This window comes from Acipenser ruthenus, chromosome 55 (assembly GCF_902713425.1).
Source record: "Acipenser ruthenus chromosome 55, fAciRut3.2 maternal haplotype, whole genome shotgun sequence".
Classification (NCBI taxonomy): Eukaryota; Metazoa; Chordata; class Actinopteri; order Acipenseriformes; family Acipenseridae; genus Acipenser; species Acipenser ruthenus.
The window spans coordinates 2,287,307-2,312,671 of NC_081243.1; the positions used below are offsets into that span (position 1 = coordinate 2,287,307).

Sequence of the window (25,365 nt, forward strand, 5' to 3'; positions counted from 1 at the left end):
GTCACCACTAAGTTGATGGAACATATTTGACCATCACTGGCAATAGTAGGGATGGAATTATACATGATTATTGTGATGATAACAATCCTTTATTTCGTCTTCATTATTTATTGTACTGCAAAATGATTAGCTATAATTATATTCTCATGAATAACCTTTCATCTGAAGATTCAAGGGCTCAGAGCCACGGCTGTTTTGTCCTCCCTGCAGACAACTGGTTTGTTCATTTAGAGAAGTTGCGGGAGAGAACAGCTGTATGGCTTTATTTTGAAAAAGCCAATAAGCAAAGAGCAGAGTGAGAAATTAAAGAAAAAGGTTGTATGATAGAGAAAAAAACTACTAGGGAGAAAGTCGCAATTAATGGGAGTTTAAGGCATCATTTTTGGCCACTAGCGGCTCTGCGTCCAGCCTCAGTGTGCAGCACACTTACTGGAGGCCAGCGCCTCTGTCTCTGTGGACGGCACTTTGTAGATCTTCCCCCCCTTGTAGACGAAGCTTCCTTCCACCACCTTGAAGTCGAGGTACCGGGTCACCTCCGTGTACAGCAGCATCTTCACCAGCTGGCCTGTGACGTCACAGAGGCAAAGACAAACACAGGTGAGATGCCAAGGACTGGACTGACCACAGACAATGAACTATTTACACCTTCACCTTCCACAGGGTATATTAGCAGAAATGAACTAGTATTTCCCGTGTGTATCTTATCGTATTTTATGTAGGCCCACTTGTGCAATTTTGCTCATTTTAAGGTCAGTTTTTAACGTGAGCGCTTTCTTTAGACAATGTCATGTTTTAATATTTATCAAGTCTCAAGATGCTAACCAAAAGAGTTGTTTAAAGATGGTGTCCATGTTAAAAAATGGATGCAAACTAGAAAAAATGACCAGTCCTTTAGTTTGCCTGGTTTTGCTGGGTCCTCTCTTTCTTGTTTCACACTGCTTACCTCTGAATTTCTTAATGATCTTGTCCTTTGAATGAAACCCACCTCATGCTTACTGGATCCTACTCCCTTTGTTCTTTTTTCGTACTTGACTTGCCCCTTGGTGTTAAATATTTTAAATTACTCCCTGAGCTCTGGAGTGTTGACGGCTGCTTTTAAAACGAAGGCAGTCACTCCTGTGCCTAAAAAAGTTATCATTTTAATAATTATCGTCCCATCTTAAAATATTAGAGCGAGCTGTCACTTTTTAATTAAATTGCCATCTAACTGCAAATAAACTCTATGAACCTTTGCAATCTGGTTTGACAACTTCACAGCACGGAAACTGCCCTTGTTAAATTACAAACTATCTTCTTATGGCAGCTGACTCGTTATCAATTTTAATTCTTTTGGTTCTTAGTGCTGCATTCGACACTGTAAATCATGCTATCCTACTTGATAGGTTAGAAAGTTTGTTTGGCATTTCTGGCATTGCACTAAAATGGTTTCAGTCTTATCTTACTGGGCATCAACACTTTGTTGTTATGCCCCAAAAGAGATCAGGGATTCTGCCACTCTTAATGCTTTGAAATCTATCTTAAATACCTACTTTTATAGAAAGGCATTTTTATGTTTTTGTTTTCTGTTTTGTTTGTTTGTAAAGCGCTTTGAGATGTTGCTTTTAAAGGCGATATATAAAATAAACTAAATTTACTCTGGAAATAAGCTCGGGAAATAAGGACAGATGACCAATAATGCATCGATTAATTGTTGAACCTCTAGGTATTACATTTCAATTCAATAATATTTCTCAAAATACATTTCTTCCCATTTAATATGACATGGTATTTGTTCTGTATATAATTTCTATTGCGGTTTCTGCTTGGATCATTAGTGTGCCGTGATAAATAGATACTAGGATTTTTTTTAGCCGCGTTCTGCTATTAAACTATTACTATTATGGAATGTGTTAAATATCCTCTTTTGACTGTGTGCAACAAATAAACCCTAATCAGCTTTTCTGAGTTTTGCTGCCCTGATTGCAGAAACAGGAATTTCCTTCTGAAGTAGTTATTAAGTATGATAAATAGTAATCCACACAGACAAGCACTTTGTTTCTCCAAACAGTTGCATTTCCAAATCCCCCCTTTATCATGCTGCAAGCTGACGGGCATCGCTTAAACAGAAAGGAACCTCTTAAACTTTGCCTATTCCATTTTTCGGTACCAATCAATGATCACGAGAAAGCGTCTGACAATCTAAATGAGATAACTACGCATTTTACGAGGGCTAATTTATTTGCTGATCGTGGCTATTTTTTTTTTTTTTAGTCACAGTATTGGCTAAGACATGGATCAAGGTGTAATACGATTCAATCGTATTCCTTTTCTAATCAAATGTTGTCCCTTCTAGAAAGGAATACTATTTAATCTTCCTTAATATACGGATAAGCATTAGCCTGTGTAAAATGCGCAGAGATGCTTTCAGATTGTCAGGCGACGCTTTCTCATTATCATTGACTGGTACTGAAAAACGTATCTTTGATTGGTTCGGAAAAACTGCATAGACAAGGCGGGAAATGTCAGCATACAATTAACACGTTTTCAACAGGTTCCTTTCTGTTTTAAGTGATACCTGTCGACTTAAAACGTGTTAAAAAGGAAATTTGGAAATCAAACTATTTGGAGAAACTTAAAGGTATCGACCTCACCCCTGCCCCCCAGTAATTCGAGCCCTGACCTTTGTCTCTTTTGCTGAAGGAAAAATATGTTTTTATCCAGGTGTGACAGGGCGAGGAGCCCTGCACATGAAAAGGGGGCGGGGCAAAGCCCTGCCATAAATGTATTGTTTATTTTTAGAATGGGGTACCCCTCCGCCCCTGTGCAATTTATTATTTCGTGTTTGTTTTGGTGTATTATTTATTTATTTATTTATAAATATGACGGTGTAGCTGTGTTGTTTTGTTATTGTTTTATTTATAAATGTGACGACGAAGCCGTGTATTTTGTATCGTCTTATATTATTATTATTTATTATTATTATTTATTTCTTAGCAGACGCCCTTATCCAGGGCGACTTACAATTCTTACAAGATATCACATTATTTTTACATACAATTACCCATTTATACAGTTGGGTTTTTACTGGAGCAATCTAGGTAAAGTACCTTGCTCATGGGTACAGCAGCAGTGTCCTCCACTGGGGATTGAACCCACGACCCTCCGGTCAAGAGTCCAGAGCCCTAACCACTAGTCCACACTGCTGCCCCATCAGCATTTAAATAAACCTTGTGCAGAAGGTGACCATCTCCCGAGTTAATTAATTGTTGCTAATTGGGAGATGGTCACCTGCATATAAGCCTGCAGTGGGTGGGTTGTGCAGAGGAGAGAACGGAGCGAGGGAAAAAGAGGAGAAAGAAACGAAAAAGAATCAAGGAACAGTGAAGGCGATTTGCCTTTATTTTTGCTCTGTGAGCAGTGTTTTTGTTTAAATATTTATTTTATTTCTGTTATTTAAATAAACGGCGCACGCCACCTCTTTTGCCCTGCAGTACTGCCTGTGTGTTTTCTTCAGGCATCAGGTCTAACGTCACCACATAGCCATCCTGTCACACGATGTCTTGTTTTTCTTCCATTAAACTAATAGCTGTGATAAAGTAAAATACCTTATATAACCATCACACGTATGAAACAGATCTATTTTTTTCTCAAACTTTGCAGAATAAAATATACTTCTTCTACAACAAATTTAACACAGAATTAAAAATAAGGGGTCACCAAATTAGAAAGAGATTTATCCTCCCTCTAAGGCAGCTTATTTAGATATGTTGTTAAAGGTCAAATGAAACAAGTACACTTTTCTTTTTTTGTAATTGTTTTAAACTATTTGTATCATATACAGAACTATAAATGTGCATTTTTTTAAAGAAATGAAATTGTCACCGGCAGACCTGAAACTACCGCATTTCATTACTGCTATAAGCATAAGATGCATACTTAAAGAAAGAAATGTTCTGAAACTTGAATTTCACAAATGTGAAAACAACTAGTTCATAAATATTGTATTATTCACTAACATACGTTTCTTAGAGGGTTACCTGTGTGGTGAACTGAAAGTGAATATAGACTTATTTCAATAGAAAACATGTTTCCAATTACATTTGCTATATTTTACAGCCCTGCTATTGTTGTGGTGGGCTATTTTGATGCACAAAGTGTTCAAACCACGACAAGCTTCAGTGTACTGCGTTGTAAATATGGTACGGTGATGTGACAGGACAGCGTTTTTTTCACACACTTGTCGCCTATAGCTACACACGAAAAAAAGCTGTTTGCACGCAGATATACAAATATCATGGATGAAGAGCCGTTATTATTAGACTACAGTAAGACCATAAGAACATAAGAAAGTTTACAAACGAGAGGAGGCCATTCGGACCATCTTGCTCGTTTGGTTGTTTGTAGCTTATTGATCCCAGAATCTCATCAAGCAGCTTCTTGAAGGATCCCAGGGTGTCAGCTTCAACAACATTACTGGGGAGTTGGTTCCAGACCCTCACAATTCTCTGTGTAAAAAAGTGCCTCCTATTTTCTGTTCTGAATGCCCCTTTATCTAATCTCCATTTGTGACCCCTGGTCCTTGTTTCTTTTTTCAGGTCAAAAAAGTCCCTTGGGTAAACATTGTTTATACCTTTTAGGATTTTGAATGTTTGAATCAGATCGCCGCGTAGTCTTCTTTGTTTAAGACTGACTAGATTCAATTCTTTAAGCCTGTCTGCATACGACATGCCTTTTAAACACGGAATAATTCTGGTCGTTCTTCTTTGCACTCTTTCTAGAGCAGCAATATTATTCATTACCATACAGATCACATATTCATTCTGATTACCATAGTGTGGCACAATACAATTAGTGTGCACCATAATATGCCCACTACTTTGCGCAATAATGAATACAGTTGCAATAGTAAATATGTCATTAACATGCACATTAATTGCAATTATCGCGCACCATAAAGTTTAGCCCAGTGAGTGACTGACCGTTTGCCATGAGGAATTTGGGGATGAGGTCAACATTCCAGTCCCGTCCTCTGCCCATGGATTCCGGAGGGCCGTCAGGAATTCCAAACCGCTTGTACAGCTGCCAGGAAGAGGAGGGAGAAGAAGGAAAGTGAAGTCAGAAATGGGAGAACATGACACAGCCGATCAGGTGGGCCCGGTCTTCCTGGATTGTGATCCGGTCTCAGTATATAAACTGTTCCTCTCTTATAGCTGCGTGAGCAACTCCTAACAGTAAGCAGGGTTTGAATGGTGGCACTGTGGTGTGGAGGCACCAAATATTTATTCAGCCCCCAAAATTGCAGAACCGGTAGGCCACCTTAAATTTTGCCTGTTAAAGAAATTGACAAATGGCAAAAGGGTAAATTAAGGGCTTCACAACCTATTCTTCTGGATATTTTTTACTGGGCTACACATAATGGATTAGAATCCCGTATTTGTCTCAGCACATCATAAGACAGATTGTGCTTGAAGTTTTGACAGTAAGCAGCATTACATTTCTCATGAATGATTCATGTTTTGTGATATACATTTACTATTTGAGTGCAGTACCATGATTTTCAAGTAATACTTAGTGAAAGTATTTATTGTGGCTTTCTCGCCTCCTGATCAGTTTAAAGGTGTGATATTCTTCTGGCAAAATAAAACACAAATCGGTTTGCTTTGCTTATTTAGTTCTAACACATGCTGTGACGCATTTTAATTGCGCATTGAGTCGCGACCCTTCCAGAACTGCAGAAGGCAGAACACAAACAGGGCCCCGTAGAATGAATGAATGAATAAACAGAAAAACAAACAAATAAATAAATAAATAAATATGTAAATAAATAAGCTAGGTGGATGGCCCTGAAAATGAATGCATTGATTACATAATGATTGAAACTTTCCAGCCTGCCATGCATGGGCCCCAGTGCAGCTGCACCTGATATTCCTCCGTCACTGCAAGCAGTAATCTGTGTGGGATTGGTTTGCATCACATGATGAATCTGTGTTCACTGAAAAGAACACCCAGAACACCACATTCAATAGTAAGGGTACTCCAAGTCAAGGTACGATAATAACTAATCTTATTGCTATGTGGGCCAACATGGAGGATAGGACTGCTATGTTGTTAACCTTTATCAGAAAGGAGGCCATTCAGCCCATCTTGCTCGTTTGGTTGTTAGTAGCTGATTGATCCCAGAATCTCATCAAGCAGCTTCTTGAAGGATCCCAGGGTGTCGGCTTCAACAACATTGATGGGGAGCTGTTCCAGACTCCCACGATTCTCTGTGAACATACTCGAACATTTTGTAAGTAAAAAAGCCATCATGAGAAGCCCTCCATTAGTCTGCTGTTCAATCACGTCTTCAATCACGTCTTCCCTGATTCTTCTTTCTTTGAGGCTTAATAGATTCAGTTCTTTCAGCCTTGGGGTTAGTCTGGTTGCTGTTCTTTGGGCTGTGGTGGCCAGAATGGGAAATTTATAACACTGATGTGAATAGGAGTACACGTGTGTAGGAAATGACTTAGTAAAATACCTAACACTGCACACACCCTACTGTATTAACACTGCACACACCCTACTGTATTAACACTGCACACACCCTACTGTATTAACACTGCACACACCCTACTGTATTAACACTGCACACACCCTACTGTATTAACACTGCACACCCTACTGTATTAACACTGCACACCCCCTACTGTATTAACACTGCACACACCCTACTGTATTAACACTGCACACACCCTACTGTATTAACACTGCACACACCCTACTGTATTAACAATGCACACACCCTACTGTATTAACACTGCACACACCCTACTGTATTAACACTGCAGCTGTGTTGACGTGCACATCTTTGACAATGACGGTTTATGAAGAATTCGAAATGTCCAATACTCTGAAAATGCTGATACTCTAAACTATTCACATCTGTTAGAAAAAGCTGAACTAAACAATGGTAAGAGAGTAGTGAAAAGGTGATGAACTTACTGAACCTTGAAAGTGTTACAGAACACCCTGCAGAGTTTATAAGAAACACTGTTCCCACAATGCACCAGTCATTTCAATCACAGCACTGCTGCTGCAGGATGCTTCTCTTTCTCCTGGTGAACACTCTTGAGTAAACTTGAGAAACACTAATTCTCGAGTTGATTAACTTATGATGTGTGAATAAAAATATCAAAACAATCAGGAATATTTAAGAAGAAAATTCTACAATATCAACGTAGGGTACAGCAAAAGTGAAGTACTGTGTTTCTTATAAAGACTGCATGGGGTTCTAGAACACTAAAGTTTACACACTAGTGACACCTGGTGGACGTTGAGAACATTACAGTCACAGTGAAATGAAAAAGCCGATGGTCAGGCTGCAGTTAGAGAATGAGTCCAGTCTGTCACACATCTCTTACCTCTTCAAGGGGCGTTATTGAAGAGCTCTCCCCTCCATAGTAAGGATTCCGATCCATGTGAAGAACTTTCTTGCCATTCACAGACATGATCCCAGAGAGAATACATTCCTGGCAACGACAAAAAAACACACAACTCAGTTCTAGCTCCTCACAGTCACCCCTGTGAAAATTAAAAATGAGCACTGGAGGAAAAGGGAGTCCTGCAGCCCTACTTTTCACAGAACGTGCTATTGCAAATTTTAAAGGAGTCGACAATATGTTTAAAAATATAACGCTGTGATATGGACTACATGGGACACAGCAAAGGTAATGTAATGTGCTTCTTGTAAATGGTGCGGGGGTTCCCTAAAACTTTAAGCCCATATCATACAGGCGCAAATGAGGTGCAGAATGTATTCAAATGCATGTGTGTGTGACCTGTCTATACTTGTATCAAACAGAAATGAAACCGAAATAAACTTTCTGAATGGTATATACATTTGAAATGGAAAATCATCAGTCATTATTGGGAGATTCTCACTCAATAGACCACTGCAGCTTCTTCCCGTGTGCAACTTTTTCTCCTAAGTTCAGAATCTGTGCTTTGCCGCTGTAGTACCACTTAAGAACCATGAACTTTCTCAAGGTTCAAAAGAACAACTTGCAGCAGTGAATTGTTTAAAAAAAACATTTCCTTTGTTGAAATTTTGTTTGAAATACCAGAAAACTAGCAACACTTAGTTACCATTATTTAATATTAATGCGTGGATGAAATTACCAGTAATACCTTCTGATATTTGATATTCTTAGTTTATAGGAAAACTGTGAGCTCTGATGGGCTGAATAGCTTATTCCCGTCATAAAATGTCTTATGATCTTGTAGCTTTGTAGTATTTTTTTTTTTTTTTTTGGTAACAGAAGCAGCTAGGGAAACAGGGTTGGAGGTGTATTTGATTTTGTACAGATTTTGCTAGGAGTAACACTTTCAAAGTAAACTAATTTTAAAACATTATTCTGTCTTTGTAATATATTTTATTGCATACATCCAGTAAACGCTAATTTGGTTTACATTAATAGTTTCTGTATTTTATTCATGCATTCTAGTCACACGCAATGACATCTCATTTATCCGTGGATTTCACATATCTGTGGACCTATGTCCCCCCAAGTGCGAGAATAAACAGCGTTCCACTGTATTAATAATGTTTTAACAAATCTGTGAACTATAAACGAACATAGCTGACAAGTTTATGTACTGCAAAGAATGGCATTCTGGCCCTTTATTAAACAAGCTAGCCTCGTTTTGCAAAAAAGCTGTATGTGTATTTTTCTTTATAGCAATGTGTATAAGAGCCTGTTAAAAAAAAAGAAAACTACAGCCCCCACAATACACCTGACTGGACTCCATCAGCTTCCTTCCATATGAATACTCTGAAACTCGAGTGTGAAATGGAATGTTTTTCATGCTGCATCAGTCAATGGTTTTTCCTCTCCACTTGGTTTTGGCATATTGTTCCAATCTGCTCTTAAGCATAACCCCGCCCAGTCCTTGCTGCAAAAAGACTGCTGAGAGGTCCTTCACAGAGTATCACTTTGGGAATCTGCATGTCCTACGATCAAACAATGTGGCCGCGAAATGCTAACTACCCCAATATGATCACAGGTAAGAGTGCAGGGTGTCTGCTTTCCATAACACTGGAATGATGAAATGGCCATAATGGTGTATGAGATATCCGCAGTATAAGAGACAGTGCATTTGAGATATCCACAGTATAGAGACAGTGCATTTGAGATATCTGCAGTATAGAGACAGTGCATTTGAGATATCTGCAGTATAGAGACAGTGCATTTGAGATATCTGCAGTATAGAGACAGTGCATTTGAGATATCTGCAGTATAGAGACAGTGCATTTGAGATATCCACAGTACAGAGACAGTGCATTTGAGATATCCGCAGTACAGAGACAGTGCATTTGAGATATCCGCAGTATAGAGACAGTGCATTTGAGATATCCGCAGTATAGAGACAGTGCATTTGAGATATCCGCAGTATAGAGACAGTGCATTTGAGATATCCGCAGTATAGAGACAGTGCATTTGAGATATCTGCAGTATAGAGACAGTGCATTTGAGATATCTGCAGTATAGAGACAGTGCATTTGAGATATCCGCAGTATAGAGACAGTGCATTTGAGATATCCGCAGTATAGAGACAGTGCATTTGAGATATCCGCAGTATAGAGACAGTGCATTTGAGATATCTGCAGTATAGAGACAGTGCATTTGAGATATCCGCAGTATAAGAGACAGTGCATTTGAGATATCCACAGTATAGAGACAGTGCATTTGAGATATCCGCAGTATAGAGACAGTGCATTTGAGATATCCACAGTATAGAGACAGTGCATTTGAGATATCCGCAGTATAGAGACAGTGCATTTGAGATATCCACAGTATAGAGACAGTGCATTTGAGATATCTGCAGTATAGAGACAGTGCATTTGAGATATCTGCAGTATAGAGACAGTGCATTTGAGATATCTGCAGTATAGAGACAGTGCATTTGAGATATCTGCAGTATAGAGACAGTGCATTTGAGATATCTGCAGTATAGAGACAGTGCATTTGAGATATCCGCAGTATAGAGACAGTGCATTTGAGATATCTGCAGTATAGAGACAGTGCATTTGAGATATCTGCAGTATAGAGACAGTGCATTTGAGATATCCGCAGTATAGAGACAGTGCATTTGAGATATCCACAGTATAGAGACAGTGCATTTGAGATATCCGCAGTATAGAGACAGTGCATTTGAGATATCCGCAGTATAGAGACAGTGCATTTGAGATATCTGCAGTATAGAGACAGTGCATTTGAGATATCTGCAGTATAGAGACAGTGCATTTGAGATATCCGCAGTACAGAGACAGTGCATTTGAGATATCCGCAGTATAGAGACAGTGCATTTGAGATATCCGCAGTATAGACAGTGCATTTGAGATATCCGCAGTATAGAGACAGTGCATTTGAGATATCCGCAGTACAGAGACAGTGCATTTGAGATATCCGCAGTATAGAGACAGTGCATTTGAGATATCTGCAGTATAGAGACAGTGCATTTGAGATATCCGCAGTACAGAGACAGTGCATTTGAGATATCTGCAGTATAGAGACAGTGCATTTGAGATATCCGCAGTACAGAGACAGTGCATTTGAGATATCTGCAGTATAGAGACAGTGCATTTGAGATATCCGCAGTATAGAGACAGTGCATTTGAGATATCCACAGTATAGAGACAGTGCATTTGAGATATCCGCAGTACAGAGACAGTGCATTTGAGATATCTGCAGTATAGAGACAGTGCATTTGAGATATCCGCAGTATAGAGACAGTGCATTTGAGATATCTGCAGTATAGAGACAGTGCATTTGAGATATCTGCAGTATAGAGACAGTGCATTTGAGATATCTGCAGTATAGAGACAGTGCATTTGAGATATCTGCAGTATAGAGACAGTGCATTTGAGATATCTGCAGTATAGAGACAGTGCATTTGAGATATCCGCAGTATAGAGACAGTGCATTTGAGATATCTGCAGTATAGAGACAGTGCATTTGAGATATCTGCAGTATAGAGACAGTGCATTTGAGATATCCGCAGTATAGAGACAGTGCATTTGAGATATCTGCAGTATAGAGACAGTGCATTTGAGATATCCGCAGTATAGAGACAGTGCATTTGAGATATCTGCAGTATAGAGACAGTGCATTTGAGATATCCGCAGTATAGAGACAGTGCATTTGAGATATCTGCAGTATAAGAGACAGCGCATTTGAGATATCTGCAGTATAGAGACAGTGCATTTGAGATATCCGCAGTATAGAGACAGTGCATTTGAGATATCCGCAGTATAGAGACAGTGCATTTGAGATATCTGCAGTATAGAGACAGTGCATTTGAGATATCCACAGTATAGAGACAGTGCATTTGAGATATCCGCAGTACAGAGACAGTGCATTTGAGATATCCGCAGTATAGAGACAGTGCATTTGAGATATCTGCAGTATAGAGACAGTGCATTTGAGATATCCGCAGTACAGAGACAGTGCATTTGAGATATCTGCAGTATAGAGACAGTGCATTTGAGATATCCGCAGTACAGAGACAGTGCATTTGAGATATCTGCAGTATAGAGACAGTGCATTTGAGATATCCGCAGTATAGAGACAGTGCATTTGAGATATCCACAGTATAGAGACAGTGCATTTGAGATATCCGCAGTACAGAGACAGTGCATTTGAGATATCTGCAGTATAGAGACAGTGCATTTGAGATATCCGCAGTATAGAGACAGTGCATTTGAGATATCTGCAGTATAGAGACAGTGCATTTGAGATATCTGCAGTATAGAGACAGTGCATTTGAGATATCTGCAGTATAGAGACAGTGCATTTGAGATATCTGCAGTATAGAGACAGTGCATTTGAGATATCTGCAGTATAGAGACAGTGCATTTGAGATATCCGCAGTATAGAGACAGTGCATTTGAGATATCTGCAGTATAGAGACAGTGCATTTGAGATATCTGCAGTATAGAGACAGTGCATTTGAGATATCCGCAGTATAGAGACAGTGCATTTGAGATATCTGCAGTATAGAGACAGTGCATTTGAGATATCCGCAGTATAGAGACAGTGCATTTGAGATATCTGCAGTATAGAGACAGTGCATTTGAGATATCCGCAGTATAGAGACAGTGCATTTGAGATATCTGCAGTATAAGAGACAGCGCATTTGAGATATCTGCAGTATAGAGACAGTGCATTTGAGATATCCGCAGTATAGAGACAGTGCATTTGAGATATCCGCAGTATAGAGACAGTGCATTTGAGATATCTGCAGTATAGAGACAGTGCATTTGAGATATCCGCAGTATAGAGACAGTGCATTTGAGATATCTGCAGTATAGAGACAGTGCATTTGAGATATCTGCAGTATAGAGACAGTGCATTTGAGATATCTGCAGTATAAGAGACAGTGCATTTGAGATATCCGCAGTATAGAGACAGTGCATTTGAGATATCCGCAGTATAGAGACAGTGCATTTGAGATATCCACAGTATAGAGACAGTGCATTTGAGATATCTGCAGTATAGAGACAGTGCATTTGAGATATCTGCAGTATAGAGACAGTGCATTTGAGATATCCACAGTATAGAGACAGTGCATTTGAGATATCTGCAGTATAGAGACAGTGCATTTGAGATATCTGCAGTATAGAGACAGTGCATTTGAGATATCCGCAGTATAGAGACAGTGCATTTGAGATATCCACAGTATAGAGACAGTGCATTTGAGATATCCGCAGTATAGAGACAGTGCATTTGAGATATCTGCAGTATAGAGACAGTGCATTTGAGATATCTGCAGTATAGAGACAGTGCATTTGAGATATCTGCAGTATAGAGACAGTGCATTTGAGATATCCGCAGTATAGAGACAGTGCATTTGAGATATCTGCAGTATAGAGACAGTGCATTTGAGATATCTGCAGTATAGAGACAGTGCATTTGAGATATCCGCAGTATAAGAGACAGTGCATTTGAGATATCCGCAGTATAGAGACAGTGCATTTGAGATATCCACAGTATAGAGACAGTGCATTTGAGATATCTGCAGTATAGAGACAGTGCATTTGAGATATCTGCAGTATAGAGACAGTGCATTTGAGATATCCACAGTATAGAGACAGTGCATTTGAGATATCTGCAGTATAGAGACAGTGCATTTGAGATATCTGCAGTATAGAGACAGTGCATTTGAGATATCCGCAGTATAGAGACAGTGCATTTGAGATATCCACAGTATAGAGACAGTGCATTTGAGATATCCGCAGTATAGAGACAGTGCATTTGAGATATCTGCAGTATAGAGACAGTGCATTTGAGATATCTGCAGTATAGAGACAGTGCATTTGAGATATCCACAGTATAGAGACAGTGCATTTGAGATATCCACAGTATAGAGACAGTGCATTTGAGATATCCGCAGTATAGAGACAGTGCATTTGAGATATCCGCAGTATAGAGACAGTGCATTTGAGATATCCGCAGTATAGAGACAGTGCATTTGAGATATCTGCAGTATAGAGACAGTGCATTTGAGATATCCACAGTATAGAGACAGTGCATTTGAGATATCCGCAGTATAGAGACAGTGCATTTGAGATATCTGCAGTATAGAGACAGTGCATTTGAGATATCTGCAGTATAGAGACAGTGCATTTGAGATATCTGCAGTATAGAGACAGTGCATTTGAGATATCCACAGTATAGAGACAGTGCATTTGAGATATCCACAGTATAGAGACAGTGCATTTGAGATATCCGCAGTATAGAGACAGTGCATTTGAGATATCCGCAGTATAGAGACAGTGCATTTGAGATATCTGCAGTATAGAGACAGTGCATTTGAGATATCTGCAGTATAAGAGACAGTGCATTTGAGATATCTGCAGTATAGAGACAGTGCATTTGAGATATCTGCAGTATAGAGACAGTGCATTTGAGATATCTGCAGTATAAGAGACAGTGCATTTGAGATATCTGCAGTATAAGAGACAGTGCATTTGAGATATCCGCAGTATAGAGACAGTGCATTTGAGATATCCGCAGTATAGAGACAGTGCATTTGAGATATCTGCAGTATAGAGACAGTGCATTTGAGATATCTGCAGTATAAGAGACAGTGCATTTGAGATATCTGCAGTATAAGAGACAGTGCATTTGAGATATCCGCAGTATAGAGACAGTGCATTTGAGATATCCGCAGTATAGAGACAGTGCATTTGAGATATCCGCAGTATAGAGACAGTGCATTTGAGATATCCGCAGTATAGAGACAGTGCATTTGAGATATCCGCAGTATAGAGACAGTGCATTTGAGATATCTGCTGTATAGAGACAGTGCATTTGAGATATCCGCAGTATAGAGACAGTGCATTTGAGATATCTGCAGTATAGAGACAGTGCATTTGAGATATCCGCAGTATAGAGACAGTGCATTTGAGATATCTGCAGTATAGACAGTGCATTTGAGATATCCGCAGTATAGAGACAGTGCATTTGAGATATCTGCAGTATAAGAGACAGTGCATTTGAGATATCCGCAGTATAGAGACAGTGCATTTGAGATATCTGCAGTATAGAGACAGTGCATTTGAGATATCTGCAGTATAAGAGACAGTGCATTTGAGATATCCGCAGTATAGAGACAGTGCATTTGAGATATCTGCAGTATAGAGACAGTGCATTTGAGATATCCACAGTATAGAGACAGTGCATTTGAGATATCTGCAGTATAAGAGACAGTGCATTTGAGATATCTGCAGTATAGAGACAGTGCATTTGAGATATCCGCAGTATAGAGACAGTGCATTTGAGATATCTGCAGTATAAGAGACAGTGCATTTGAGATATCTGCAGTATAGAGACAGTGCATTTGAGATATCTGCAGTATAGAGACAGTGCATTTGAGATATCCGCAGTATAGAGACAGTGCATTTGAGATATCTGCAGTATAAGAGACAGTGCATTTGAGATATCTGCAGTATAGAGACAGTGCATTTGAGATATCTGCAGTATAAGAGACAGTGCATTTGAGATATCTGCAGTATAGAGACAGTGCATTTGAGATATCTGCAGTATAAGAGACAGTGCATTTGAGATATCTGCAGTATAAGAGACAGTGCATTTGAGATATCCGCAGTATAAGAGACAGTGCATTTGAGATATCTGCAGTATAAGAGACAGTGCATTTGAGATATCCGCAGTATAAGAGACAGTGCATTTGAGATATCCACAGTATAGAGACAGTGCATTTGAGATATCCGCAGTATAGAGACAGTGCATTTGAGATATCCGCAGTATAGAGACAGTGCATTTGAGATATCCGCAGTATAGAGACAGTGCATTTGAGATATCCGCAGTATAGAGACAGTGCATTTGAGATATCTGCAGTATAGAGACAGTGCATTTGAGATATCCGCAGTATAGAGACAGTGCATTTGAGATATCTGCAGTATAAGAGACAGTGCATTTGAGATATCCGCAGTATAGAGACAGTGCATTTGAGATATCCACAGTATAGAGACAGTGCATTTGAGATATCCGCAGTATAGAGACAGTGCATTTGAGATATCTGCAGTATAAGAGACAGTGCATTTGAGATATCCGCAGTATAGACAGTGCATTTGAGATATCCACAGTATAGAGACAGTGCATTTGAGATATCCGCAGTATAAGAGACAGTGCATTTGAGATATCCGCAGTATAGAGACAGTGCATTTGAGATATCCACAGTATAGAGACAGTGCATTTGAGATATCTGCAGTATAGAGACAGTGCATTTGAGATATCCGCAGTATAAGAGACAGTGCATTTGAGATATCCGCAGTATAGAGACAGTGCATTTGAGATATCCGCAGTATAGAGACAGTGCATTTGAGATATCTGCAGTATAGAGACAGTGCATTTGAGATATCCGCAGTATAAGGTGTGGTGACCGTGGATTTGCAAACTCACACAAGCTCCCCTCACAGGGATGCTTAATACCAAGTAAAGAACCAAAAGATGTTTAACTGGCTATTGATCATGCTGCCTACATTAATATAAGATGGATTTTAACCCTTGGTTAGCACTCATCACTGGACTGTGGATTACAAGCAGATGGAGACATTATCAGGAGGGATATTAAGCAGGTTTGCCTGTTCTAATACAAACATATGGGTTCAGATCATTATCAACTGTGCTAGGATAAATATTCAAAAGCAAATATGACTTAAAAATAACAAAAATATATTAATAAAAATGTGTATATAATAAAAACATATTATGTATTAATATTAAAAGCTAATGAATGTATAGGCCTAACCATTGAAGCCTGCAGCTGTATGCATGTTATGCACTGTGCATACCTTTGATTTGCAAAATGTCGTCTTCATAAGTGTGGACATGCATGTATCTTGTGTGATCGGTTGAAGTGAAACAGACATGTCAAGCTTTTAGAATCGCACTGTTTAGTTAGTGGTAGTAATGAGCAAACGGAAGCAGATACGTTTGGTTGAAGCTTCAAAAAGAGCAGAAATCTTTCTTCTGACCATCCAGAAAGTGAGAGGAGAACAAAGCAGTAAAAGCACCGAACCATCTGTTTCTGGGAAACATGTTGGCAGAATCGAATGTTAGTGCAGTACAGTCAGCATTCACATATCCCAGTGCTGACTGTACTGCTGCATGAGCTCAGTGCAGTACAGTCAGCATTCACATATCCCAGTGCTGACTGTACTGCTGCATGAGCTCAGTGCAGTACAGTCAGCATTCACATATCCCAGTGCTGACTGTACTGCTGCATGAGCTCAGTGCAGTACAGTCAGCACTCACATATCCCAGTGCTGACTGTACTGCTGCATGAGCTCAGTGCAGTACAGTCAGCATTCACATATCCCAGTGCTGACTGTACTGCTGCATGAGCTCAGTGCAGTACAGTCAGCATTCACATATCCCAGTGCTGACTGTACTGCTGCATGAGCTCAGTGCAGTACAGTCAGCATTCACATATCCCAGTGCTGACTGTACTGCTGCATGAGCTCAGTGCAGTACAGTCAGCACTCACATATCCCAGTGCTGACTGTACTGCTGCATGAGCTCAGTGCAGTACAGTCAGCATTCATATCCCAGTGCTGACTGTACTGCTGCATGAGCTCAGTGCAGTACAGTCAGCATTCACATATCCGAGTGCTGACTGTACTGCTGCATGAGCTCAGTGCAGTACAGTCAGCATTCACATATCCAAGTGCTGACTGTACTGCTGCATGAGCTCAGTGCAGTACAGTCAGCACTCACATATCCCAGTGCTGACTGTACTGCTGCATGAGCTCAGTGCAGTACAGTCAGCATTCACATATCCCAGTGCTGACTGTACTGCTGCATGAGCTCAGTGCAGTACAGTCAGCATTCACATATCCCAGTGCTGACTGAACTGCTGCATGAGCTCAGTGCAGTACAGTCAGCATTCACATATCCGAGTGCTGACTGTACTGCTGCATGAGCTCAGTGCAGTACAGTCAGCACTCACATATCCCAGTGCTGACTGTACTGCTGCATGAGCTCAGTGCAGTACAGTCAGCATTCACATATCCCAGTGCTGACTGTACTGCTGCATGAGCTCAGTGCAGTACAGTCAGCACTCACATATCCCAGTGCTGACTGTACTGCTGCATGAGCTCAGTGCAGTACAGTCAGCATTCACATATCCCAGTGCTGACTGTACTGCTGCATGAGCTCAGTGCAGTACAGTCAGCATTCACATATCCCAGTGCTGACTGTACTGCTGCATGAGCTCAGTGCAGTACAGTCAGCATTCACATATCCCAGTGCTGACTGTACTGCTGCATGAGCTCAGTGCAGTACAGTCAGCATTCACATATCCCAGTGCTGACTGTACTGCTGCATGAGCTCAGTGCAGTACAGTCAGCATTCACATATCCCAGTGCTGACTGTACTGCTGCATGAGCTCAGTGCAGTACAGTCAGCATTCACATATCCCAGTGCTGACTGTACGAGCTCAATTCTGCTCTTCCAAGATTGGGAAATTTAAAGTTTCATTTGTATTTTACATTTTCCTAATCATTAACACATAATTGACAAGTTATTATTATTATTATTATTATTATTATTATTATTATTATTATTATTATTATTATTATTATTATTATCAGTAGTAGCTGTTTACAGCCCTATAGATTATATTAGAACTCCTGTAGTTTACAGTCTTCTTATGTACAGCTGTAAGATATAAGGTTTATTATGTATAGGTCACATGTGCATCTTAACTGACTTCACCACAGCACACAAACCGGCAGTTTAATGAAAATGACGCCCAGATTTCAAAATGTTACTGATGAAAGCAGACACGTGTTAGTTGAAAATCAGGAAAATGCTGCCACACGAAAAAAGATGCTGAGTGATATAAATGTACTAAAACTTTTACTAAAAGTGTAACTGGAAGAAAATGCAGAAAACAGGAAAATTCATCAAATACCAGTACAGCAACTCAACAACATGACGGTAAACTGGGAAGCCAGGTATTTAACACGACACAAATATGAAAGTTCAATTTGCTATGTAATCAAACAGACTTCACAAAAACACAAGAAAGTTTAGTGGCAAAACAAAAGCATTAAAAAAAATCAGAGAAGGGAAATGGTCATATATGCTACTTTTCAAGATATTGTAAACTAGTTCAACTAAATATAACAACTAATGTACACCAAAGTGTGCAATAAAAAGCCTGTAATTGTATCTCAGGCTTATGGTGACATGGATACTGCACCCTCGGTCTCGAACGAACTCCCCAGTAATGTTGTTGAAGCTGACACCCTGGGATCCTTCAAGAAGCTGCTTGATGAGATTCTGGGATCAATAAGCTACTAACAACCAAACGAGCAAGTTGGGCCGAATGGCCTCCTCTCGTTTGGAAACTTTCTTATGTTCTTATTAAAAAAAAAGTTTATTTTATACTCCACGCTACGGGGATGAGTAATGATTAGTTGTAGTGATTGTGAGTGTAAAATGATTAGAAATGGAACCAGATGGCTCCTTCCATCAGGAGGAGGAGGGAGGGACAGGTCCAGGAGCTGACCTTTGAGACGGGTCCCCGCTCCAAGACAACCTCCCCCTTCTTCAAAGCTCGATCCCGGCACTTGTAGAGCGAGCCTCCAAGTTCCTGCAGGTACTCTGTCTGTTTAGGATGCAGGCAGCATTGCCCCGCCTCCAGCACTTCCCGGTGTTCCGACTTCCTGGAAGAGATGCGGTCCTCTTGGAACCATCCGTCCTCGTGCAGAGTGTGGTGACTTAGAAGGCGCGGAGGCGCTAGGCTTGGTGGAATTCCCACCATTGGACTCAACCATCACGCCCCTGGTGTGAGCCCTCCAGTAGGGGGTTTACCGAAACACCCTGCATGCCCTAGTGGTCAGGGTAACGGAGATCCACTTGAAAAAGGCCTATGCACAGGTCATGCGCCTGGCCAACACGGCAGGCTTCTTGACAGTCAGCGCCCCTCCCTGAGCCGGTGGCTTCAGACTGGTTTCAAGTACGCTGCTCCTGATCTCCAGCTTCCAAGGGCAAGCCCTGGGCTGGCACCCGGCAAGCCTTGTAGTGGCTCACAGGCAGCTTTGGCTGTCCCAAGAGAGAGTCCCTGATGAGGACAAGGCTGCATTGCTTGCCGCGCCAATATCCCCTGGCCATACCTTCAGGCCAGCTGTCGAGGAAATACTGCAACGGTCCCACACGTGGCGTCTCGACAGATAGCCTCAATGCTCTATTCCCGTACTCTGGTACGGGAGAGAACAAGACGCTGTCACACACACAGTGACTCGGATGGTCCCGAGCCCCACTGCCCCACGTGACGACCTGAGGCACCACCTTTAGGCTTCCACAGCAGCTAACAACTGGGCCCACCCACAACGACGGGACGTGGGATCCCAATGCAACAGCGCTCCTGGAGGCAGTTCCAATGCCGCCCCAAGCAGCCCCTGCAGCAGGCCCCTGAAGGCTTGCGGCCTCAGACCCAATCCTTCACACAACACCAGATACAGTATTGGCGCACTTGCACCTCAGACAATTGGGTGCTCGCCACTGTATGCACCGGTTACGTGCTTCAGTTCCGCGCCAGTCCTCCTCCTTTTCGAGGGATCATGGTTACATCCGTGAGCGACCCTCTCAAGCAAGAAGAAGCGGCACTACTTTTCAAGCAAGCCATCCGACCCGTAGAGCCCACCTCCCAAGAGGAGGGGTTCTACTCAAGGTATTTTTTGGTGCCAAAGAAGGACGCCGGCCTTTGCCCCATTCTAGACCTGGACACCTCAACGGGTTCTTGAGGGACAGGAGGTTACAAATGGTCACACACCGTCACCTCCAGTCTGTCCTGCCGGGCAACTGGTTTACTACTGTGGACTTAAAGGACCTGTATTTTCACTTCCCTATTCGTCCCTCGCACAGGAAATATCTCTGCTTCGCTTTTTAGGGAAGCGTGTTAGGAGTTTTCTGTCCTTGTCCGGACAGACGAGCCCAGGATGCTCTTTTACACATTCCCGCCAATACCATTAATCCCGGTCTTCATGGAGAAGGTCCGGAGAGAGAAGGCGACAGTTCTTCTGGTGGCCCCCAGATGGCCCAGGAGAAATTGTTTTTTGACCCTTTGCCAGCTAATGCAAGGCCAGCCCTGGGAGATCCCGCTACACCTGCACAATTAGTAATACGCTACCTAGCCCCGTGTACTACACAAACAAACCGTTTACCTCCATTCCCCTCTTGCACAGCAGCCATATCTGCATGCCATGTCCTCAGTGTCCCAAGGCGCTCATTTCCTGGCGACCCGTTTCCTGAAGGGTGCTCGGTGGTTAGGTCCTCCTAGAAAGGACATCCTCCCCGAGTGCAGTCTAGATGTGGTATTGGAGGCTCTCACTAAGGCCCTGTTTGAGCCTATGTATTCCATAGAGTTCGATAAGTATCTCTCTATGAAGGCAGCCTTTTTGTTAGCCATCACCTCTGCTAAGCAGGTCAGTGAGCTACAGGCTCTGTCTGTGCGTGCTTGAGATGACAGAAACAGGGTATCGTTACGTCCGAACCCCGCATTCCTCCCTAAGGTAGTTACAGCTTTCCACTTAAAGCAGTCATTGGAGGAGGATCGGAGACTAAATTCCCTCTGCCCAGTTCGGGCATTGAGATGTTGTGCTGGCAGAACGAGAGCTCTGCGACAGTCTGACCAGCTCTTCGTCTGTCATGGTGTAAGGACCCTGGGTAAGGCCCTCTTAAAGCAGTGTCTGTGTCATTGGATTGTGGACACAGTTTCAACTGCATATACTAATGCCGGCCTACCCCCACCTGGGCGGGTGGCCGCGCATTCTACCAGAGGAGTGACTACATCATGGGCCCTCTAGAGGAGCCTCACTGACTGACATATGTACTACTCCGCTGGGCTACTCCGCATACTTTCACCAGGTTCTACCAATTAAAGTGGTACATCTCTTGGTGCCTTCTTTGGGCACAAGGGTCCTTGAGGTTGCACGCTCACACTGCTAACTGTGGTTTTGCGGTCTCGAGACATCCCTTGTATGCTGCCTCTGCTCACGCTCCCTCGCGACGACTTTGGTATACTTTTCCCAAAAGTATTGTTGGTGGTCATCTTTGAATTGAAAGAGAATGCTAGGTTACGGATGTAACCCAAAACTCATTATTCAACAATGTGGGAGAAAAAAAAAGTCAGCCCCCTGCGACGCTGTAAACCCCCGTCCCAACCAATGTAAGCACTCGACAAATTTGCAATGAAAAACAGGAGGATGGACCAGGGATCTAAACATCAGGTATGGCAGGTTATTCTTTCTGTTATTTAATTTGTATGTTTGATAACTGCATAGTAACGATAAATGTCATTGTAAGGTGAAACAGCACAGTTCTTAATAGGGCGATTTCGAATTAACTGGAGTGTTGTTCATATTTACTAACAGAAACATTTTTATAAATTATTACTAGGCTGTCAAGCGATTAAAAAAAATTATTCGCGGGGCTCCCGAGTGACGCATCCAGTAAAGGCGCTCCGCGTGGAGTGCAGGATGCGCCCTCTAGCCTGGAGATCGCAGGTTCGAATCCAGGCCATGTCACAGCTGACCATGACCGGGGGTTCCTAGGGGACGGCGCACAATTGGCCGAGCGCCGCACGGGTAGGGAGGGCTTAGGTCGGCAGGGCAATCCATGGTTCACTGTGCATCAGTGCCTGTGGTTCTGCAGTGGAGCCATCAGATCTGAAAATGTTTCGAAGGACGTGTGTTCCAGCCACAGTTTCCCGAGTCTGTGGGGGGGGGGGGGGTTGCGAGCGGTGAGCCGAGGATACAGATAGTAATTGGGCATATAAAATTAGGGAGAAAAACTAGGGTAAAAAATTGGCGACGACTAAATTTAAAAAAATAAATAAATTAAAAATTAAAAATTATTCTCAATTAATCTTCAGATTAAAAAAATGAATCTCAGTTAATCTTGGTTTCAATCGCATATTTAATTGATGCAATTACTGCATCCGTCTCATTTATTACTGTTTTGTTACTGTGGCCAAGTTATAGTGTTTTGTTGCTTTGGCCAAGTTATAGTATTTGCACTGCTCAGATTATTTTATTGATGTTATTAGTGTAGAATTAATACAGCAAAAATGATTCGTTGGAATTATTTTTTGTACTGCGCAGCCCTAATCATTACCCATCTGCATGATTGTTTTGTCACTAGGATGACATTGTAACAACAGTTTAACAGCACTGTATGAGACAGTAATATCTGTATGTTAATAATCGATAGATAGATCTAACTCAGCATAATATATAGTTTGTACCATTGTAATCTAGCATCACTACCAATCACATTCACAATGGGAGCCGCTTGCAGGCTGAGCTCTGTTTTCCACCAGCACAGTGCAATCTGGGATATCTCCGGTCATCCAAACCCCACCCTGTTTTTTTAATAGAAAGACGGCCAAGGATGTGCAAGTTGCATTGCCAAAATCAAACACGATTTGTGTACACATATCCAATATAGCGAATAAAACGACTGATAGCGACTCCGTGACTATCTGTTACATTAGAAGTGTGCAAGATAGTATCTCCTAATATTAATAAAGGTTTTAATCAACATATCATTTTTAGATTTTTATTTTATTATAAATATATTTTTTATTTTATTTTATTTTAAATATAATTTTTATTTTAAATATAAAATGTCGTATTATAAGCAGCAATGTTTTTATTGTTAACTTAATAATTGGTAATAACTCATTTTAATTATTATTATTTTGAATGTTAATAACTGTTGAATGTTAATAATACAGCCTACGTGCTGTTAAATAATAGCTATTATTATTATTATTATTATTATTATTATTATTATTATTATTATTATTACCTGGCTTTAGTAAATGCATCTGTTATATTCTATTCAAACCTCACCATCATAGCAAACAACCAAGCTAGATATAATGCCGAGTTTGGCTACAGCACGTTTAAAAAGCGTTAAAATCGCTCAAATTATCTCAACATTATTTTGTGTTGCCCCGGAGACTCAGTTTAACAGCCTGCATTCTCCATGGATATAAACGCTTTTCAATAACAGCTAAGTGTTTAAAATAGTGGTTTCCATTAGAGCCCTTATTTTGAACGCCTCCTTGTGTGTACTGAGCAATTCAAGCACCGGTATTATAAATTCAATTCCTTGTATATCATAGAAACCGACAATAACATGTATTTACATTGCACACAAACCCTCCATTATTACAGTCTATTTGTTAAGCAGTATTCCTGACGATCTATTAACAGATTATTCACTACCTGTCGCTATTTGCGTAGCAAGGATTATTTGTATAGTCACTGCATGGGCGTGATACCTGATATTCTATTGAGTCTACGACAGAAATCGTTTTATTATTAATAATTTAAAAATGCTGTTGTCCACCCTTTCTTTTTAGGGCTGGTCTGTTTTGGCCACTTTAATATGTTTTTTTAATTATTATTTTTGATTAAAACACATATATTTAATGGATGAGACAAAAGTCGATGTTAAAATTAACTGTGCAAATGTAATTGGACGGTAAAGCTTACCTCTTAAACAAACAAACAAAAGGGTTTTAATTACATAAAAAGTACACGTACCACTATAAATGCTGTATAATTTAATGCAATGATGTTTGCATTTCTATTCATTATTAGGATATTCCCTTTTAAAAGCAATATACTTACCGTAAGACCAGTACCCAACACAATAACATCATATTCTTCATCCATGGTTGTTGGTAGGCTTTATTATTAAGCAAATACGAGAAAAAAACCGGAGTTGATTCTTCAAAAAATGGTATCAGGTTAAAAAGACACTAGTTTCAGAAATGTGTCCAGCGAGAACGACCAAAGATGGCCCTGTGCGTGGAACTACTCATCCAGCTGGTGTCGCCAACTCCGCGACCGAAAATAGTCCCTCCCACTAACGCAAAATCCCCATCTTAATATAATTAGAGTCGCGGGTTTATTTAACCACCATTTTAGTTTTTTTTTTTTTTTAAAGAATGGATTTGACAGTGTAGTTTTAGGTGTAACAGGAGACGACGGGCTTGTTTTCATGTATTTATTCAGCCCTTTTTTTTTCTTTGCTGTGAAAACGTTACTGCCTGTGACCTTGGTGCGGAGGCAGGGAGATCACTCCACCGCAGCCTGCATCACTGGATGGAATGAGAAATTGATACCTCGAAGTGAGCAAAGAGATGCTGAGGATGAAACAGAGGAAACGGGTGTGTGTGTGTGTGTGTGTGTGTGTGTGTGTGTCTCTGTGTGTGGCACTGCATGTCTGTGTGTGTTTTGTGCGTTGACACTGTCACACTATGTGTGTGTGGGTGTGACACTGTCATAGTGTGTCTGTGTGTGTCTGTATGTGTGACACTGTCATAGTGTGTCTGTGTGTGTCTGTATGTGTGACACTGTCATAGTGTGTCTGTGTGTGTCTGTGGGTGTGTGTGACACTGTCATAGTGTGTCTGTGTGTGTCTGTATGTGTGACACTGTCATAGTGTGTCTGTGTGTGTCTGTGGGTGTGTGTGTGTGTGTGTGTGACACTGTCATAGTGTGTCTGTGTGTCTGTGTGTGTGTGACACTGTCATAGTGTGTCTGTGTGTGTCTATGGGTGTGTGTATGTGACACTGTCATAGTGTGTCTGTGTGTATCTGTGTGTGTGTGACACTGTCATAGTGTGTCTGTGTGTGTCTATGGGTGTGTGTATGTGACACTGTCATAGTGTGTCTGTGTGTATCTGTGTGTGTGTGACACTGTCATAGTGTGTCTGTGTGTGTCTGTGGGTGTGTGTATGTGACACTGTCATAGTGTGTCTGTGTGTGTCTGTGTGTGTGTGACACTGTCATAGTGTGTCTG

At 41.1% G+C, this 25,365-nt stretch overlaps 1 protein-coding gene across 2 annotated transcripts in view; it reads right to left on the minus strand.

Annotated features, from left to right (window-relative positions):
- Positions 1–24,390, minus strand: part of LOC117401682 (rab GDP dissociation inhibitor alpha) — a 43,383-nt gene extending 18,993 nt beyond the window's left edge. Inside the window, exons 1-4 of one of the 2 annotated variants that reach the window (XM_034002475.3) lie at positions 24,191–24,384; positions 7,380–7,487; positions 4,959–5,058; positions 431–565 (exon numbers count right to left, since the gene is read on the minus strand). In XM_034002475.3, coding sequence (XP_033858366.1) covers positions 431–565; positions 4,959–5,058; positions 7,380–7,487; positions 24,191–24,235 — 388 coding nt within the window. In that variant the 5' untranslated portion in view covers positions 24,236–24,384. Of the gene's footprint in view, positions 1–430; positions 566–4,958; positions 5,059–7,379; positions 7,488–24,190 lie in introns of both variants that reach the window. The other variant, XM_059017223.1, reaches the window with a different exon arrangement.
- Between the last annotated feature and the right edge of the window lie 975 nt (positions 24,391–25,365).